The 20,720-nt window shown below is 45.3% G+C and overlaps 3 protein-coding genes and 1 non-coding gene across 4 annotated transcripts; 2 read left to right on the top strand and 2 right to left on the bottom strand.

Moving 5' to 3' along the window:
- Positions 1–1,504: 1,504 nt before the first annotated feature.
- On the top strand, positions 1,505–2,439 carry LOC136540848 (LOB domain-containing protein 1-like). The gene is made up of 2 exons (XM_066532876.1): positions 1,505–1,810; positions 1,929–2,439. The coding sequence occupies exons 1-2, from the start codon at positions 1,505–1,507 to the stop codon at positions 2,316–2,318; spliced, it is 696 nt and encodes a 231-aa protein (XP_066388973.1). The 3' UTR covers positions 2,319–2,439.
- A 5,540-nt stretch (positions 2,440–7,979) lies between these two features.
- Positions 7,980–10,851, top strand: LOC136535888 (uncharacterized). The gene is made up of 10 exons (XM_066528326.1): positions 7,980–8,266; positions 8,397–8,427; positions 8,532–8,680; positions 9,042–9,133; positions 9,269–9,276; positions 9,366–9,437; positions 9,532–9,699; positions 9,843–9,938; positions 10,138–10,260; positions 10,365–10,851. The coding sequence occupies exons 1-10, from the start codon at positions 8,247–8,249 to the stop codon at positions 10,455–10,457; spliced, it is 852 nt and encodes a 283-aa protein (XP_066384423.1). The 5' UTR covers positions 7,980–8,246; the 3' UTR covers positions 10,458–10,851.
- TRNAH-GUG (transfer RNA histidin (anticodon GUG)) lies at positions 8,824–8,895 on the bottom strand. Its single transcript has one exon. It is a non-coding gene; the product is annotated as a tRNA-His (tRNA).
- A 2,799-nt stretch (positions 10,852–13,650) lies between the features above and the next one.
- On the bottom strand, positions 13,651–17,595 carry LOC136540849 (uncharacterized). Its single transcript, XM_066532878.1, has 5 exons — positions 17,325–17,595; positions 16,445–16,696; positions 15,220–15,363; positions 14,466–15,143; positions 13,651–14,357 (listed from the first exon to the last, which is right to left on the bottom strand). Exons 1-5 carry the CDS (start codon positions 17,442–17,444, stop codon positions 14,115–14,117), a joined length of 1,437 nt encoding a protein of 478 aa, XP_066388975.1. The 5' UTR covers positions 17,445–17,595; the 3' UTR covers positions 13,651–14,114.
- Positions 17,596–20,720: the final 3,125 nt, after the last annotated feature.

Below are 20,720 nucleotides of genomic sequence, written 5' to 3' on the forward strand. Positions count from 1 at the left end.
GGAAAAGTCCTGCTGTCGAAGCAGACCTTTGACACGAGATAAGAGTTCTGGATTCGCTTGCGACTATTATGCTCTTATGCCATGTATCCATCGTCGAAGGAAGAATTATGCTTGATTATTACAAGACGACGTCTCCAGCAAAACTGGAGGCTCACGCGCCTGATCGCCAAAATCATGCCATGGACAAAGGATGAGCTAGCTAATCATCTCTTGATTCCGACTGAACGATGTGTGTGGTGATCATCAGCTAACACCAATAAACTCCACTTGTGGTGATCATCGTCACCTAAACACATCATTTATATATATATAGGCAGCATCAATCATCCTATGTCTTCGTTTCGGCTGAAACGATCGTGGATTATAATCTACGATCGTTTACGACCAAGCGAACATGCTGTATATTTAGACAAAGATAGTCCAGGATGACCAGTACTACTTGTAACTGGGCTGAAAGCTTTTGAGATTCCCACTTCCCAGCCTGAAAAACACCACCAACATTGCAGTTGCATATACGCAAGGACGGTATGGATACACCAAGAGCACAGTCCTAGCACGCCTTTTAGTTTGGGGTGTATTCCATTATTATTGCCTAACGTGCAGGTCATGCTCCCTTCGATTTCCATGGCCACTCTGTCTGACTTGCATACTAGTACCATCAGTCTCGTTCTCGTTTATGGACGATGCATGTCCCGACAGATGGCTGGACTGGAATATATATGCTCATGTTTTGCATGGCTGAAGCTAATTAACGAGACGACGGCCATTAGACCTGTTGTGTAGATGATTGATACTTTTTTTTGGTTCCTACCGCCTACATACGTACATTCAGGGCCGCCACGCAACGACCAACAACAATAAGGTCTTGGTTTCCGACCAGCATTTCTACGGAGTTGGCCTTCGGGTCACCTCGCCTCATACAAGAGACAAAACAACATGTATTTCGAAATCAGCCGTACGTATGCTGGTCTTGTAAACTAGCATACATATACATGTACGAAAAAAAAATACATGTTGATCGGACTAGCTAGTTCCAGGCACTACTCTATACTATAGTAGTATTCACGAAGAAAAAGGGCATGAGTGACATGCACGGTAGTAATTGATCGACTATAGCAAATGCACGTCTAACCATCCCAGCTGGCTCCAAGAGTTCAAAACCTGCCAAACTTGGCCAAGCAAGCACAGCACGGACGTACTACTAGTAAACCGTAACTGAATTGATGTTGACCTGATCGTCAGCATTGTGTGCTGCGTCAATCGATCTCTGCATTATATTCCACCAAGGAAAAGAGCCTCACACTCGTAGAGTAGGAAAGACGGGGGGAAAAAATCTAGACACGTCTCGATCGATCTCCCTATATATACCACCACCAAATTTTACTTTTGATTTACCAGCTAGCGGCTGATCATTATCACACCTCTGCTCTCGTACAATTCATAGCTAACACTAGCTAGCAGCAGCCAGCAGCACTGCTGCTCCGCCTCTCGATCGATCGGTGTCATGGACTACGGCAACGCGAGCACGGGCACTACGGCGGCGCCGCAGCAATATAACTACTGTCGTTCCGTGTCGCCGCCGTCGAGGGTGTCGTCGTGCTCCCCACCACCGCCGCCTCCTCCCGCCGTCCAGGTGGTGGGCAGCGTGCCGCCGATGGTTGTCATGAGCCCGTGCGCGGCGTGCAAGATCCTCCGCCGCCGCTGCGCCGACGGCTGCGTGCTGGCTCCCTACTTCCCGCCGACCGAGCCCGCCAAGTTCACCACGGCGCACCGCGTGTTCGGCGCCAGCAACATCATCAAGCTCCTCCAGGTACGGTGTGGGCCGCGCACAGACATGCACGCACGCACGGTTTCTTTCTGATGAGCGCGTCAACAATGTGCGGCGGACATGCACGTTACATGATCTACGTCGTCTACGGTGCATGCAGGATTTGCCGGAGAGCTCGCGGGCGGACGCGGTGAGCAGCATGGTGTACGAGGCGGAGGCGCGGCTGCGGGACCCGGTGTACGGGTGCGCGGGGGCGGTGGGCCGGCTGCAGAAGCAGGCCAACGAGCTCAAGGTGCAGCTGGCGCGCGCGCAGGCCGACCTGCTCAACGCGCAGGCGCAGCACGCCAACCTGCTGGCCCTCTTCTGCGTCGAGATGGCCAACCGCCGCGGCAACCACCAGCAGCAGCAGCAGCACCCGTCGTCGCCGCTGACGACGATGGACAGCGGTGGCGGCGGAAGTGGATTCGGCGCGGCGTACCAGCAGACGTTTTACGACTCGGACCTGGACTCGGCGACGTGGCCGGATCACGAAGCCCAGCTCTGGACCTAGCTGATGCATGCACGCTTGTAGTAGCTCGAATACTACACGTATACTCGCATAATAACAAATATTAGTAGCAGCACATGTACGTGCTGCAACCGTGTAGGGACGGCAACGTACGTTTCGAGCTCTTCGGATGCTGCGAGAACGCTGTGTAGCCGGCCGTTATTATGAAGTACACCCCGTGAATACGATTATTTTCTCTTGAATGCATCTTATATTATCTTGCTCCGTATTACGCAACGAACAGGTTCGGCTGATGTAGTACGGGGCTGATGACGACGGCGACGCTGACGAAAAAATGTTTGTTACGATCATACAAACAAGTACACTGAGAAGTACTCCCGGCCCACGAGGGCATGGCGTTAGCATGAGTTGACTTTGCTATCTACTAGTAGCATGTCTAAGCTAATTTGTGTGTGCTACACGAACTGATTTTAGGCAATCGCCGGACGGCTCAAATGGATCTCGAACGAACGGTCATGTACGTGCGGATATGCGAGCCAGCTCCGTTCATGACTTGACTACCCGTCTATTTGAGATGCGCAACCACAAGGTGTTTCACACAATCACACCTTCTATATATACTCATCATCAAATAACGTATCGCAATCAAAAGCAGAGTTCTCAATTGAACTTATCAGTCATAATACAGTGTTTTTCTCTCGCAACAAAAATCAACTAGAAACCATCAGCTGAACAGCTACACGATCCGAAGAAAAGAACCAGCCAAAAACTGGCTACCATACATGCATGTCACACAGCTGCTAGCCTCATTCGGCATGTATTACGAGCAGCCCTGCTCCTGCGTGATAGATTTTCGTGGGCATGCATCATGCATGCGTGTTGCTTTGCGTGGAACACGCTGCGCATCCCCTTCTCCTTCTGTGACGTGACAGACAGGTGAGCAGAGACCGCGGCGCACACCCGCGACAACAGCAGAGATGAGTATGCATGCATGTCCCCATGAGCAAATCAGTCGCTCGCCATCACAGACGACACCAAAAGAAGGCTGCCGAACTCTATCTCCAAGGCGTACTTATTTGGACTGGCAGGCCGGCCGGCCGTCGTATTAACGGTTTCCAAGTCTCGCATGCCAACCATGCAAGCTGGCTGCACTTGCACTGCATACAGACGACGACGGTCGTCCAACTACCTGACGCACACGGTCATCGTCGTCGGCGAAGTACCACCTGTGCCAGCAAATCACTGAACAGCATTAATTTTTCGAAAAGCTCTGAACAGCATTATTATTAGTCTGTAGTTAAGCCCTAGGTTAGAAGCTAGCGTGTTCAGCGTGTGCTACCACACCGTGGAATCACGCCGCATGCATCCAAACACGTCCATTGGATGTACATGCACAATGTCCAAGAGAAACAAAAATGTCAGACGAGCTGCTCCCAATCTGCTGGAAACTTTGGGAGAGTCGTGATGGTAATTGAACGATATTTGTTTGTGTTTTGTTGCACATCTTCTTCGGGAGGATGTGTGCTCACACCTTGTACACTATCCGTAACCACTATATATGATTCATAAAAATGGAAAATTGATACCCGTATCTTTCCACTCGCAAAGTGTCAACACCCACGCAAGCAAACAGCGCCAAATGCCGGCCACCAACACCTCGCCGATCGCCGCCACCGGAGTTGGTAGCCAGAAAGCTGGCTATGGGCTACCACAGTGGCGGCATGGTGGCAGTGACGGTGCTTGAGCTAATTTTCAGCAGGGAGAGTGACACTAATTAGGTTAGAGCAAAGAGCAAAAGTATACAAAATATTGCAGATTGGGTTCTAATTCTATAAAAATTTACTAGGGGTACGGTGGCCATGACAATGTTGGCCTCAACATATCTTCGCCCCTTAAATGGCGGATGATGATATGGTGACCCCGGATATCATCATGGAGAATATATCTACACGTCGTTCATAATTACAGCTGCTGGTGGTAAAAACAATGATAGTTGACTCACTAGGTAGGGAGAGACGGAGAGTATAATGTGCATAAATCTGATCTAAACAGATCTAGATGGATTCCATCACCAGCTTTATCAACGGATTTTACTTCGGCCAGGCCATGAGCTTCACCTCCCTCGACTCCGTGGCCAACTCGGTGAGGCACCTGACCCTCATCGTCACCTCCGTAAAAAGTTAGATTGTTCACTTTGGCAATCTAGACATCAGTGTCATATATAAATATTTATATGCTCTTTTTGTGTAAGTTCGGTTAAACATGAAAAATATCTAAATTTAAGATGACTCTAGTAATCGGTTTATTCAGGTATAGCAGAGAGTCCATACTAAGTGTGTGTGTGTTTTTGAGAAACAGAGTCTATACTAACGATAATGATATATAGAGGGCGTCCGGATGGGGACGGATGCACCCAAGCCGCGCCGAACCTGATCCACCCATTCCGCACGCCATCTCCCGCACTCATCGTTATCCTTTCCTCGCTCACTCCTGCAACGCTCCACCCATTCTACTACGCCGCCCCGCCCGCCCACCCGCCGGGACAGACGCCGTGTGGCCAACTCGCTGCCGTCCCGCGCCGCCCTTCGGCGCTCCCTCCCTCCCTCCATCCCCTTCCCGCGACCTCCATTGCTACCCCCGCGCCCCCTGCGACCCGGCTCCCGCTTCCCCCACCGGAAACGAGGACGACGGCGGCGGCTCCGACGAGGTAGGTCGGCCCTTCTCTGGATCTGAGCCCTCCTCCTCCTCCCTCTTTGGATGTGAGCCCTCCTCCTCCTCCTCCTCCACCTCCTCCTCTGGATCTGAGGGACGCGGCGGTGGCTAGGGTTTCAGCGATCTTTGGGTCCTATTCCCCCTCCCTCTGGCGAACTCAAAGGTGATGGGGCCAGGGGCTGGAGCAGCTTGCAGCTCGAATCCATCCCTTTTGCTGTTTGCACGTTTTTGCTATTTTCTCCCGTATTGCAATGGGTTTTTATATGTTGCACCAGATGATTTTCGAATGTTGCAATGTGATTTTTGGTCGTTGCAACAGATGTTTTTGCGACGTTGCAGTACTACTATTTGAGATGTTGCAGTCCATAACTTTCGTTGTTGCAGCACATAATTTTTGATGTTGCAGTACATATTTTTTCAATGTTGCAGTACATATTTTTTCGATGTTGCAGCACATATTTTTACGATGTTGCAGCACTTAAGTTTTGATGTTGCAGTACTTAATTTTTCGATGTTGCAGTACATATTTTTTCGATGTTGCTTTACATGTTTTTCGATGTTGCACTACATAATTTTGTGATATTACAGTATTTATATTCTGATGTTGCACTATATAGTTTCTCTATATATTTGAGATGTTGCACTTAAAGTGTTTTCGTGCTCTTAGGACAGGGGCGAGGTGGGGGAACGGGGACAGGGGGTGGGGTAGCGGAGGACAGGGGCGCGGTGGACGTGATTTCTATTCCGTTCTATTCCGATACGCGGGGCGGGATGCCGTTCTATTCCGATACGCGGGGGCGGGTGGTTTTATATTCTGATCTTGCGCGCCGGGCGCTAGGAGCATCGCTATACTAAGGCCCCGTTTGGCCGGGCTCCGGCTCCGGCCTGTCGGCCCCTGAGTGGCCGACACCCGGCACTGTTCACCGGAGCTGTTTTTCTCTCTCCTCATGTCCTCTCTCACAGACACCGCCGGAGCCCTACCAAACGGGGGCCTAAGCGTTCTGACCGGCTGTGTGTTATTTATTCGTGGTCTCACAAAGCCCAATAGCGTATATGGGCCCGCTCACTCATTATGGCAATGGAAAGTACTCCGGCCTCGGACTCATTATTATTTGGCAACTTCATCGTGTGTATATATATACAATCTTCTCAATCCCTCCATAGTTCTATCTTCTGTTGCTGTTTTGAATTCAGGCTTTGAGTTAGAGAAGTGACTGTTAGAAGCATATTTTTGCAAGCCGAGCTTTCCCTTCATCATGACGAGAAGTCCGCAAAAGTTGTTCGATGGTAACAAACTAACACTAGAGAACGCTCCTACCATAGTACCCTGTACTATATTTATACTCTTTAGAAAAAAGTCAAATTTTACCAAGTTTGACCAACATTAGTCAAATTATATGCGAATTTAGAACTTAAAACTTGCATCAATAGATTTGTGTTCAAAGTGCCACTTAGATACTGATTTTTTTTGTTAACAATAGCTGATATATTGTAAGAGAAATTATGGGTCAAAATACTCTTATCATTTCTGTATGGAGGAAAGATTAATTGTAAGTAGAAGTTTAAGTTGTACTTAAGAATGACAGGTAGGAAGAAAGCCGGATAAGTTATCCCAAAGTCACGATTACGTGATACAGGAGCAGAAGAAAGTAGTAGGCAAAATGGTACAAGAACCAACCACATGTATATATTACGGAATATCCACTCTAGAATCTTCTGTCCAACGAACCTTACGAGAAATGGTACGGTCGGGCACCTTATCGAAAAAAACATCTTGTCTGAAACCGGATAGACACTCCCCTCTTGCGTCCGACCACATATTGCAATAGCATGTCCGTTCCAGGGAGCTGAGAGCCTTTTAAACTCCCTTGCACTAGGCTAAAAGAACAAATTTCACCCTGCAATTGACTCATGGCTAGAAGCTTATGTGTAGTTCTTCTTATCTTCTTTGTAACCTTTTTTGTTTCTTGATTTTTGTACTCGAACTTTCTTCTTTTTGCAATAAAGCACAGTAGGGGCTTTCACCCCTCCTGTTTTCAGTCAAAAAAAAAAAAAAACTCTAGAGTTTGGTTGCACTGGGCTAAAAGAGCACTGTAATCTTCGTGCAATTAAAGCTTTGTTCTTATTAATTTCAACAAGGACGAACCAGGACGGCCATTTAGACGGAATTATCAGTTATGCAAGCTGTTTTGTTTGTGTTTATGCACCTAACATGTGAAAAAAAAAATCAATATGTGCTGTGTCGGTGTTAGCTGTTGCCGACCAAGTAATCAAAACCATTCTTCCACTATCTTCTTACACCAGCACCACGATTGGCTTGTTTGATCAGCAAGCTTCCGGGCATATATACGATGCAGTTCGCCTTCAGTAAAATATCGGTTTTGGAGCTCATGTAATAGTAATCTGATGAACCTTGCTCATACCTTGAAATTTCAGGCAGGATCTTCATATGAAGCAATCTCTTTTGAGAAATGGATGGTGTTAATGAGTACGTTCCCAACGAACACAAATTGAACTGAAACTTTTCCAAAGTCACCCATAAAAAAAACGCTAGATTATTTAACACCAGTAGTTCATGCTTAAAATCGCTTTGCTGCTATTTCACAAGCCATGTGTTGAAGCCTGTTTGGTGAATTGACAATCCCTTGTTGCAACGAACTTGGGCCACTAGATCAGACAATCAACAGCCAAGATTCATGATTAGTGCGTGATAGAACGGTGTCTTTTCAAGGCATAAATTCCTCCTGGACAAGTGTTTTTCCCCTAGCGAAAGAACGGAAAGGGGTGGGCACAATTGTGTGGGCGGCCGGGTGGATGCCAGCATCTTCCCTTTTCCATCAGCTGCAAGATACGTTTTCATAATGGTAACCAGTGACGTTCGTAAACTACCCACCTCACAGCTCGTTTGATGTAGACAAGCCCCGTTTTCAGGGTTCTTTGCACATCTGTCCTCCTATAACTTCAGTTTAGCACTTCATGGATAAAATCCCTTTTGCCGGTTCCCAAGTCTGAGCTTTTGTGAGTACTAGCACTTAACGTATTGGGCAACCGCTGGGAGAATATAGGTTTTGACATCTATAGGAGGGAATTTGCGTAAGAAGTTTGAAGATTAAAAGTTCTTCCTTCGCTACGTCCATTGCCTTCTTCAAGCAACAAACAACATAAGAACAGGAAAACAGGCAAAAGCCTTCCTCCCCCTCCCTCTCAGCAGCAACTCAGGAAACCATCAGAATTGCTGGTCTTGGTACTACTTTTGCCATGGTTCAGATCAAAGAGTTGTATCCTCCCCAAGCTCTTGTGTTAACAGTTTTTCTACCCCAAGTTTATGTTTTCTGTATGATTTTTTCTACCCAAGTTTATGTTTTCTGTATGAATTTGTGTATACCTTGACTTCATTCTTGCGCAAAGCCGGATCGTCATGCCCATGTCGATGGAAGAGGTATGATGATCCAAGAGCAAAATAGAAAGCTTTCAAATGATGATTTTGCATTCCTGTGTTTGAGTTGACAAATGAACTTCTGAAGCTGAAATTTCGTGTTACAGTATGAAATAGGCTTCAGCTACACCATCATGAAGATGGAGCAGCAAAACACAAATAGCAAGGAGGGTATAGAGGTACTGCAGCAAGTCCCATTTGAGGATGAGAAGCTTGGCAAGGGCCAATTCACCTCAAAACTTTATCATTTGCAAAGGTTTGTATGTACTCTACCTTCTTTTTAGATTAAAAAAAGTTTATCACTTGCAGAGGTTTGTATGTACCTTCTTTTTAGATTAAAAAATTTATCATTTGCGTTTGTATGTACCTTCTATTTTTATATTAAAAAAAAAGAAATACTGTGGCTGCTGGGATTCGAGCCCAGGTCTCCACGGCCACAACGTGGAATTCTTACCACTAAACTACAGCCACTTTTTTGTTCAAATGCACAAATACACCATAATTATATCATAACTATTTCAGAAGCATAATTATTAAGTATTTTTAAATACATCAATGCTTATTTTATAAACATTGTAAGGAACCTTAACAACGATTAAAATCAAAATTATGTGCAGCAAAATTCCATCATGGATGAAGGGCTTTGCATCTGCCAGCGCTCTCACAGTGCATGAGGACTCTTGGTGTGCATTTCCAAAGAGCAGAACAGGTTAGCTATTTTTCACTTTGGCCATTTTAGAACAGACTCTGTAATGTAATACTCAGTGGTGAGAATGTGCGCTCAACTTGTTCCATTGTGTTTTCATGATGGCGTGAACTCCATCTACTCTGACTTGCACACTAGTGATCAAGGTATTCAGAAGTGCTACTCAAAACCTGAACCCTACATTGATAACTGAATACTTCAGGCTAACTTGACTTTCTTCATCATTCGTCATCAGTGCCCACTTTTCAGCAAGTGTTCACTCACCATTGACACTGTAACCAGACCCGACAACGGTTGCTCTGAAAATGTTAGTTGTCTTTAATAACCACACTTCAAAATCCCAGTCTCAGAAAATGAGAAGAGTATCAGAGTACTAATAAGAGTCTACTAATGTGCACCAGGTGCACAATTTGACAAGTGAGCAGTTAGCCGCAAGAGAAGTTGAGATCATCGACATCACATCTATGCCACGAGACTACTGGAGTAAGGTGATCGGTGCTCCAAATGTCGATCTGACAACCTTCAAGTCACAACGAACAGAACGAGGCCCTCTTCTGAAGGGATGGATGGTATGGAGCAACACAGATTTCTCAATTAGTATATACGCCAATGCCCAATGGAAAATGGTGCCGTTCAGAAGCCTGGTACTGCTGTTGTCAAGTTACATATCACGTTATCACATATATGCATGTACATGCTGTTCTCTCTTCAGGATTCATGCGTCCCGGTGATGACCACATACAAGCTGGTGATCATGGATGCCCCTATATGGGGCCTCGGCGAACGGCTCGAAGATTGCATCATTGCGGTATGCAGATATATCACGCCCTGCTGATAGATTGGCATTCTCTGAATGAATAAGAGCACTTCGCCAGTTCGTCAGTCAGTCTGCACCTGCCAGCCAAGCAGGACGGCAAAATGTTCAGAAGTTCAGAGATTTCTCCACTCTTTGTCGAGAGGATTCAGAAGCTCGGCTCTAATGCAGTGTGTGCGTTTCGTTCACACAGGGGGAGAGGGCGCTGTTCTTGGCATGCCACCGCCTGTGCTTCGCGTGGATCGACGAGTGGTACGGCATGACCATGGAGCAGATCCGAGAGATGGAGCGGCAGACGGACATGCTGCTCAAGAAGGTCAGTGTCTCTACGCACGTTCTCCCGCGCCGTGCCTCAACATATTTGTTTCTGATTGAACCTGTGATGCCTGATGAATTAGCTGACGCGTTGCTTCATCGCAGACGCTGAAAAAGCCCGGGAAGGCCGGGGGCAAGCACGAGGGCAACAGGAGGACGCTCAAAGACGAGATAGTGGCCGTGGGGAGCTGCACGTAGTGCTAGACTGCTAGTTTTATGGGACGGACCATTGATAACGTTGACAGCCTGTCGCCGTCGGGGCCGGGGTATTGGCGGCAGAAGCCCGACGCGCTGTAATATGTCATAGATTAGGCATGTGTATTGTGTAGTGTGTCCACATCTGTCTGGTAGAATTGAAGAACATACGCATCGCTGTATGTATGTATATATATTCAACCAAGGCAGGCATTTGTGGTTTGTCATTAAACCACCCAAAACTAGCAAGTTAGCTCGTGCAAATAGCGCAGGACTATTTTATATGCTTTATTACATAAGAAATGTTGTAACTCTAACCAGTCCTTAACCAAACAAGCCCACATTGCATCATCGACATGAACCATGTGGTTATTGTCGACTAATTACTTATCTTGTAGCTATTGTCGCACCTCTCGCCTCTTTTCTTTAGTTTTCCCTCTCCTATCCCATGGCTGTGATGGTTTTGGCTTGGATAACTCTTGTGTGCGTATGTATACTTTTGTAGATGTTCCTCTGTGTGTGTGTGTGTGTGTGTGTGTGTTTTAAACTATCACAATGGAAAAAATCTAGTTCCAAGGTTGATTGAATTCTACATCATTAATTTATTTATACTTGAATTCAGCAATTTGTGTGTATTGAACTTAGCAATGTAAGTTGGAAGTGCAAAGGCAGAACAAACCGCGACTCAACTCTCCCTGTTAGGCCGACCCTGTTACGTTCCCAATCAGCAAGCAGCTAGCCAAGCAGACGCTGACACCAAGATCAGGCGGATCGGGCCAAGTTTCACGGACCTGAGAACACACCAGAAAGAGGCCACTGAAAGCAGAGTTTACCCGTGTGTGATGATGATCTGTGCAGTCGCGGCCTTGGGCGCCCGAGTCCCGCACGGAAGAACCGCCGACGTGGGGCGAAACTCCCGCTGCCGCGTGCCACCCGCCGTGGACACGTACACCCTCTGTCCCGGTGGAATTAGAATCAGAGCAGTTGCTACACCTTGCGAAAAATCGAAACGTCCTTCGGCCTTCGACTCTCCAAGTACGCTATGTGCCACCTTTCGCCAGGCACACAGTTTCCAGGCGGTTCTTCTCCTTCAGAGAAAGAAGGCGCATCGTGACTTCGTGAGGGAGAGAGGGCAGAGGCAATGGCGTCGGCGACGTTCCTGGAGGTGCTCCTCGCCATCTTCCTCCCGCCGGTCGGCGTCTTCCTGCGCTACGGCTGCGGCGTAAGTGGAACTCTCCTCGAGGACATAGGCTGCTAGTGTGTTGTGCTCTTCTCCTAACTTGGACGGTGCGCGTGAACGATGGATGGATGTTGCAGGTGGAGTTCTGGATCGACCTCTTGCTGACCATACTGGGGTACATTCCGGGGATCATCTACGCGGTGTACGTGCTGGTGGCTTAAGTGAGACGGCGAGGAGGACTCCGCGGGGACGGCCGTTGTGCTTGGAGGACATGTATGTATGCTGTATGCAAGAGAAGAGTGAGCAGAAGATTCTCTGTCCAAAAGTAGTTGATGTGTGACTTGTCCCAGTGCGTCTGTGTCTCGCTTATGTGAATTTGGAGTGATGATCAGTGGATGGTGTTGAATGTGTGTTGGTACTGCAAGCGAAGTTGTGTACGTAGTTGGGGCAGAAATGTGTATCACAGCATTGTTTGTTGTTTCTTTCTTTCTTTGATCGGAAGACAGCACTGCAATTGCTGGAACGTAATTGGTATTATATGTCATAGGAGATGCTTACGATTCTCTGTTCTGCCGTTGTCCCATGCGAGTTGTGATTTAGGCTGCTCCCGATACATTAGAATATTTTTAGAGACTATCTTCATGCGAACGAAATCCAACAGAAAACCAGGTTCTAAATCTCAGCGTCGGCCTCCTTCACACACTATTAAACGACGACCGTCTTCTCCAGAAACTATTAAACAGGGTGCAGCGGAAATTACTATATTTAGTGATTTTATTAAAAAATACATAGAAATTCTTAACCATTACGCACATAAATATAAAGCTATGAAAAACTTATGACCACAGATAATTCAATTACATGGACTCTATGAGATGTCTATATACCGATTATTTCAGTTCTCCAATAAATTAACCTGGCTATAATCAACAATTCATAATTTTTACAGAATTTATTTATGAAGTAAAGAATATAACAATGATGAAGTATAAACAGACATCGTCAGTAAAAATGAATATTTTTCTTCATCGGTTAGTGGTGCTAGAAAAATCACGTCTAAACCAAATAGTGATTTTTGGTAAAAATTAAACCAATAGCAACGCTTAGTGAAAGCTTAATATCAATAGCACAGTAATTGACAATATTATAAAACGGACTGTATGCAACCATCAAACAAACCGTACAATAGCAGTTTTTTTGTATCTTATAAAGCCAGCACGAAGTCTTGTACACCGACAAATTCCCGGTTCAATCGTGAACGAGGGAATGGGCCTCTGATAAGTGTTGTTTGTGTTATTTGGGCCTGTCCAAGCCAAAAAAAAAAAAAAAAAAAAATCGTAAAGGCCGGGAGGCTCGTGGTGGTAAAATTCGAGCCCAGCGAACCGTGCCAAGCGCTCGCGCTAGCGTTTTGCGACCTGACGGCTCGACGTCGGCGTCGGCAGCGGCCACGCGAAACAGAGAAAGTGCAGGGTGTCAAACCTCCCTCGCCCACCAGGCACGCGCGGCGGCGTGTGGATCACATGAATAGGCGACCACAGCGCTTGTTCGCGCCGGGACGAGAGCTGCGGGCTGCGGCGGCCGTGACCTGCCGATCTGATCTGTGACGTTTTTCCTGTCCGCTTCCTCGGAAATGCTCCCTTGCTCCGGGCCTTTCCCGAAAAGCCAGAACGGTCTTGGATGTGCTCGATAGACCTTGGATTGGACGTGTGATTCAGCATCGTTGTCCGTCCTGCCGTCACGGTCTTGCAATTCCGATCCGTCCTCAACATGAAGGCCTCTCCCGTCAGTGTCATCAGCAACAGAAGGCCAATCAAGAACTTCCTGCGGCTCACCTGACGCAGGAAGTCCCCAGTAATATCGCAATTGCGGTAGTGGATCAGGGGAGTATCATATGAGTCCACAACATACAGCAGTCGCTGTCACATTTGAAAACACAAACATATTCCCCCCATCGGGAGTACAGATGCTCTAGTTCTATAGGCAAAATTGGCAAACAGGAGTCCAGGACCCTGGCTCGGAACGGACGAGTTACAGAAGACGGAAATGCCAGACTGTACTTCCAGATTATGTAAGAGAACGCATTGCCAGACAGACGAAACAACAAAATTTTAATATTTCCACACCAAGGAAAACCTCTGTACATTATTCATGAATATCACTACAATTCAGGTTTACAGTTCATAATCACACAAGCTGGGGGCACAGTTTATTTTACTAGACTAGGTATACGACAATTGAGAAAATTGAGCATGCTTGTTAAAACTACAGCAGAATAAACGGGTGGTAGGATCTGGCTCTACCCGTTTAGTTTCTCCACTAAAAACCACAAGTCCACAACCTGTATACTCCATGTGTACATGTGTACGAGGCCCATTCAGCACACCTTGGTATGTAGAACTGCAATCTAAGACCTATTCAGTTTGCTCCAACATGGATTCAGGGCCACAGGTTGCAAAGACAAATTTCACCAGTTGCTTTAGCTATGTCACAATGCATTCTCTGGGATCAGAGTTTTCCCTTTGGTTCCTTTCCGCATCGCCAAATCCAATGTAGAAAGCCTCATCATCATCACTGGCCAAATCTGCACTAGCTGGTTCATTCTCCATATGCAGGTCAGACTGTCTCCTATGTAACCTCAACACATGCATGATGACATCAGATGAAAGTGTCACTTCTGCCCGAGAAGCATCAACTTCTCTCCCACGTTCATTGGAGGCTATTATCTGTTAAGAAATGAAACAGATACAATGTCAGAAGTAAAATGGGAGGAAATGTATCAAGTACAACTCCATAACCAACCACTTGCACTTGCATTAGTAGAAACAACTTACTTGCTTCGCATTTTTAGGCAGTGACATCACTTTTTTTGATGCAGGAGTCCAAAGCTTAACAGTTTTATCAATCCCACTAGTAGCCATGAACGGGAAATGCGGGTGGGGTTCAATGCAGTTAACTACACTTTTGTCACCATTCATCATCCTCATCAATTCACCTCCCTTCTTCCTCCATATGAATACATTCCCGCAATCTGATCCACTCACAACATATTCATCATGTGGTCCAAAGAAACTGACTCCCTTAACAGTTCGAAAATTCCTGTGACCTGAGTACTCTTGTGGCTGATCAAGCATGTCGAAAAACTCTGGCTCTACTGACACAGGATTTGGACCGAGACCCATATTTTGTTGGAACAAGTAGATAAGCTCATCATTGTAGGATACAAGTATCTCCCTTGCATAGGAATATGCCATACTGGTGATGTGGACCTTCCCACCCTTAATAAGGTGCTTAGGGCAGAAGGTATCTACAGGCTGGTTAATGTTTCTTGAATCGTCCAACTGGAATCTCCTCATGTCATACAACCGTACATACTCATCAGAACCACCAATTGAAAAATAGTAAGGGTTCTGCGGGTCAATGGCAATGCTATTCAGTTTTACACGGCGTCTGTCATTCAAGAAAGAATAGCAGGTGAAAAGCTTTGTTGCTGAATCGCTTCTTAAGTCAAACTGTAAGGGGGGGAAAAACAAGTTAATCCCACTGCACTAATAGCGTATATTAGCATATAGTGGCCTAGTGACATACATGCTGTACCAAGCCATCCTCTCCACAACTGTAAAATATGTAAGGGCTTCCTGGTTCAATAGCCATCTTATGCACCCGGGAATCATGCTCCCCAACTAGTTTCGTTGTGACTTCACCACCCTCCTTCAGTCGTCCTACTCGTACCTGGGTGGCAGAAGTCGTTTATTTGGTTGCAATGATGAGAAAAATATCCATGATGCTTTGGCATGGAGTAGAAGGAGCTGGTAGCCAGTAAAATCATTTCCAATATGGTACTAAGTAGAAAGAAAATAGAAAAGTAGGCAATGCCAAGCTTAAAGGGCGTACCCAGTGCAGAGAGCTCCCGCTCTGTGCGGGGTCTGGGGAAGGGTGTCAATGGCAAGCCTTACCCTCGCCTGTGCAATGCGAGGAGACCGCGACTCGAACCCGGGACCTTCCGGTCACAGGCAGTAAGACTCTACCGCTTGCACCAGGCCCGCCCTTCAGGCAATGCCAAGCTTACTTCAAAATATTATGCACTGCAAGAAACAGTGCTAGTCAAGCAACACAAATGCTTCAGGACATGGTCACAAAGATGCATGCAAGCATTTGTGGGACAATTTCCACAACAAGGGCAGACCCAGTGCCAGAGGCTCCCACATGAGTGGGGTCTGGGGAAGGGAAAAACGAGGCAAGCCTTCTCCCCGCAAGTCTGTCGAGAGGCTGCTTCGAACCCACGACCTGGTGACTCAGTGAGACAGCTCTCACCACTGCACCAGACCTGCCCTTCGACAATTTCCACAACAACAAAGTCTTAATTATGTATAGCCCTAACTTTTGAAAGCTCTGCTCCAGTGAAGACAAAAGATATTCGAATCTAAAAGCCTGAGAGAAAAAAGAAGTTTCTGTAGTTTGGCTTTGTGTTTTTCGTGAAGGATCTTTTGTATGCTAAGGGTATAGATGGTGTTCCATGCATGGAATAATAGTTGCCATCATGCCACCCTAGATTAAAAAACAAATTACCTAGAACCACGGCAGAAGCTCAACATGGTTTACAAATGTGTTGCATAAGTTACTTAGACTCGCAAGGCTGATGAACGGTATTCTACATACAGTTGTCTTTCTCATAATAATCAGTCTCTTTACACATGGTTCACGTGCCAGGAAATAAATCATGGTAATAAGTTCCTTGAACTTGTTCACAGCTTATCAAACAGATTAAAAAAATGTAATGTATCCATCCAAATCATTGTTGGTAGAGACAAACCTGGCCATCAGCAGCAACAGTTACAATGGTGCTGTCATCTGTAAATGGCATCACACGAGCATGGAAGACATTTTCGTGGTGGCCGGAAGGGTAAACAAGCTTTTTAGTTTTAGAAAGCCAGTCCCATAGTATGATGTTCATGTCGTCTGAACCGGACACAAGGAGGTCACCAGCAGGGTTGAAGCTTACGGTATTAACGCAGCCTTCGTGACCACACAATTTTCCATACTGAGACATCCGCAACACTATATGCTACTCCCTCGAAGAAAACGAAAATGACAAGCAGTTAGCACCGCATCGAAGAACAGTGATTCAAGCCAACTCAGCATTGTAGAAAGAAACAGTTATATAGCAAAACTACCACAAAAATCATCACCATAATCTGTAATATAACTAGAGTTGGATCACCTTTGTAACACATGTGATCCAATAAGACATTTGTCAAGCTTGAAAAGAAACACTACGGGGAGAAACTAGCCAACTAGTAGATATCGAACTTGAACAAAATGTATAAATCTTATCCCCCATGTCACAAATTTCATCAGTAGTAAAACTGTGTCTAATCTATAGACCCAGACAGCAGGCAGTCTTATTCGGACGCTTAAATTTGAGATTTTGCAGTACTAGCTCCATAAATTCCCAAAAATGAAGTTGCTGAACGGATACAAACAAGCTCAACACCACATCAAGAACAGAACCTACCCACCAGCCATCGTACTCTACCCGACCGCCAGATATGTGAAACCCTACACCGTGTCTTCCAAAGTCCACCCAGCAGACATGGTCGAATCATCTACCGACTAGGAGATACCGAATTCCGGAAGGATTCCAAAGTTCGAAGTACCAGGATCAAACAGAAATTAACAGAGAAGAAAAGAACCTCGGAGCCGCTGATTCGGCGGGAAGAGGCGCGGGGGAAGGAGGAGCCGATCTCGCGGCGGCCGACTTCCAAGAAGCAGCTACCCTTCCGGCCACCAGCTGCTTCGAAGGCGGCGGCCATGGTGAGCGGTGGAATGCGAGAAGAGAGAGGGGAGGGGTTGGGGATTTTGCGGGGTTTAAAAGTCGTAGAATCTGCTAGTCGAGGCACGGGGATGGTTCTGGCTTTCTGGGATACTGACTTGGGCCTTCGCCATGTATGCTTTTACGTTTTCCGTTTGGGCCTCGTTTAGATCGTAAGTTTTTTCACTCTTTCTTCATCCCATCAAATCTTTAGACACATGTATCGAGTATTAAATATAGATAAAAAAAATAACTAATTACATAGTTTGATTATAAATTACGAGACGAATCTTTTGAGCCTAGTTAGGCCATGATTAGACAATAATTGTCAAATACAAACGAATTGCTACAGTGTCAAATACTGATTCCTAACCTCAATCTAAACAAGGCCGTGTTATCTTTTATTTTTCCATTCCTAGTCTAAAAGGCTTAGGGGAGTGAGGGTCAGGCCGATCAGATGGTGGAGACGGCGGAAAACAACGTTAGAGTTCTGTTGCCATATGAGGCGGCCCAACTATGTCAGGGCAGAGGCGCCCATGACCATGGTGGCGGCGGGAGGGGAAGAAGGAGGTCGCCGCGGGGCGGTGGGCAGCGACGAGGGCGAGGGTGAGGACGAGGATAAGGGCGGGGCCAGGAGATGGGTGATGTGACCGACGGCAGGACAGGAAGGCAGGAGTGGGCGCGCGAGGAGGAAAAAGTGTGCGTTTCATATGCTAATCGCACAGTCGTCCGTGCATTAGCCGCGTCCAATATAAATGTAAAGAAAGAGACTTTTGGAGCTTTTTTTTAAACGACACCGGGTGCTCCCTTCTCTTAGACCCTTCCTCCGTGTACCTGATTTTCTTTCACTTAATCTTCACTCCTCTATTTTTCAGCAAAATTTAGAACAATGACATCAAACTTCTCCAACAAAATTTTGAAACTTAAACTAGCTAAAATACATTTTAAATCCCACTCTTCATTGCTAGCTTAAGCATATCAAATAGTGAAAAACAGATCAATTCACCATCGCATACATCTATATATTCTATGGCCCTTGTTGCTCCATTATGGGCTTATGGCTATCAGTGCCCAGTGGAGTACAAAACAAGATTATAATTAATTTGGTACATGGCACAGTTTTCTCAGTTTAGAATAGCCTTATTCGTCTCCTCAATTGTTCGTGACACAAGTTTTTTCTTTTTTTTTTCAAATTACACAAGTACAGATACATACGCTCAACATGTATGCATACTCATCCCTATGAACACACGTACACAAACCCTACCCCTATGAGTCCTTCGAAAGACTATACCGACACATCTCGAGATTGATGAAGTCACCACAGACGCCTCGCTGTCGACGGAAACGTCGTCTACCAATGAAAGCATAACATCGTTAAATTCTATAATAAATCAAGAAAAATATGAGCACCTGTGCCGCGTCGAGAACTTGAACCTGGGTGTATAGGTTCCACCACCAGGAACCTAACCAACTGATGGTAAAAAAATATAGAATGTGATTGGCCTATTTTGATGTATATACCATTCTTGTTGCGATAGTAACTGTGATAGTGTCATCGTGAGTCTGGAATGTTGTTGGCGCTAAAGAAATGTTATAGATAAAAGTTATCTATACACAACATGGTTACCTGTACAACTGCAATACAAATTACTGCAATAAATTGATGCTATGAATTTTCCCGATTTTTGTAGAAACTCTCTAAAGAGAGAATTTAATTGGCTCATTGTCTTGTCAAGCTGTTAGCTGTCATCACTAGAAGACATCTGTACATGTGACAACCTTGTTACTATCGTGTAGCAGGCCTACTATAAGCGTGTCGATGCGGACTTTGCGACCATCTTCCTATGCAACAAAAGCTTCGCACTTGAGTGCGTTCAATATATAGAGAGGCCTTTTTTTTGTAAGAGTACTTGCAACAAAAGTTTTAACTGGTGCAGACGTGCAGAGCCCTTTTTGTTTTTTAAAGAAAAAAGAGACAAGACTTAGCTGCCAAAACCAAACATATAAGGGTTTATTTGGCTCGTGATCTTACTCATCACTGGTATACACATTGGTCACGTGGGGATGCACATTACTTGACTATGACCCAATGAAAAGAAAAAAAAAAACTCATCAATAATCTCGATATCTACTTAGGCTTGTTTGAGACTCCTTCACTCTATCTCCACTCCAACTATATCACGGAACGCCACCACTCTAAAGTTGATCTTCCATCATGGAGCAGTGTTCGGCTGAGACCTCACTTCTAGTTCCAGAAATTGTTGGTTTTGGTGATAAAGATCATTTTATGCCCTGAATTTTTGTTGTTGTTGGTGTTGAAAGTGAATGAAAATGAACAAGATTTTAGAAACAACTGTTTCTTTCATTGATCTCTTATATATATATACAAGTCAAGGATCGCGTTGTACGGATGCCGTACGGACGCCGTACGGACGTGACTGTTCGGGAAAATGTAACCGTTCACTGAAACAGTCTACTACCGAAGGGACATGCCCCTTCGTAGTGCTAACTGCTATACTAACTAACTGCTATCTGTTGATGAGATCACTGGTGTCTGTTAGGAACAGACACCGTTTCGTAACACTCCTCCTTGATCGAATCTTCTTTGAGATCAATGCAGCTGTATGCTTGAATTCCTTGAAAAATCCTATGGGAAAAATCTGAGGAATATGTATGCATAGATATGTTATAAAAACTCTTTAAAATCTTATAGGAAAATAAGGAGAAAGTTACATATATGAGTGTGATTTAAATAAATCATTATGTCATTGGTATCCCATTAAAAACTCCAGTGGAGAAAAAATATAGGAGATACGACATATATATTACTCCCCCAAAAGCCATTTCAGGAAAAATATGAGGAGCAATATAAAGTGATATGTCGCTAAAACTCCTGTAAAAACCCAGTGGGAAAATTAGGAAAAAATATGACGACATATTATTGGTATTGCCTCTTGGATAACTCACAATTAAAACCTTTTCAGGGAAAAACCATGTATGAGTTGTGAGGCCAATATGTGTCTTTGATATTTCCCACACAAAAAATCCGGTGGGAAAAATTGGAAATATGACACATACTTATGTTAATATTACCTCATTAAACACTTTAACAAGAAACCTTGCAAGTAAAACTTATGAAAGAAAAGAATATAATATGATGCTAGTACATGACAACATTTAGGAGATGTCTCCCCCTGATTCTGGCAAATCTCGAAGTCGTCGCATACCAATTCCATGTACCGATTTTTGAAACATAGAAGTTGATAAGGACTTA

Source organism: Miscanthus floridulus, chromosome 2 (assembly GCF_019320115.1).
Source record: "Miscanthus floridulus cultivar M001 chromosome 2, ASM1932011v1, whole genome shotgun sequence".
Taxonomy (NCBI): Eukaryota; Viridiplantae; Streptophyta; class Magnoliopsida; order Poales; family Poaceae; genus Miscanthus; species Miscanthus floridulus.

Coding starts and splice junctions, on each gene's coding strand:
- LOC136540848 (XM_066532876.1), top strand. CDS start 1,505: ATGGACTACGGCAACGCGAGCACGGGCACTACGGCGGCGCCGCAGCAA. Junction 1,811..1,928: donor ACATCATCAAGCTCCTCCAG/GTACGGTGTGGG, acceptor CGGTGCATGCAG/GATTTGCCGGAGAGCTCGCG.
- LOC136535888 (XM_066528326.1), top strand. CDS start 8,247: ATGGTTCAGATCAAAGAGTT. Junction 8,681..9,041: donor AAACTTTATCATTTGCAAAG/GTTTGTATGTAC, acceptor AATTATGTGCAG/CAAAATTCCATCATGGATGA. Junction 9,700..9,842: donor CTCTTCTGAAGGGATGGATG/GTATGGAGCAAC, acceptor TTCTCTCTTCAG/GATTCATGCGTCCCGGTGAT.
- LOC136540849 (XM_066532878.1), bottom strand. CDS start 17,444: ATGGCCGCCGCCTTCGAAGCAGCTGGTGGCCGGAAGGGTAGCTGCTTC. Junction 16,697..17,324: donor GCCGAATCAGCGGCTCCGAG/GTTCTTTTCTTC, acceptor TCGAGGGAGTAG/CATATAGTGTTGCGGATGTC. Junction 15,144..15,219: donor AGGATGGCTTGGTACAGCAT/GTATGTCACTAG, acceptor CCCCCCTTACAG/TTTGACTTAAGAAGCGATTC.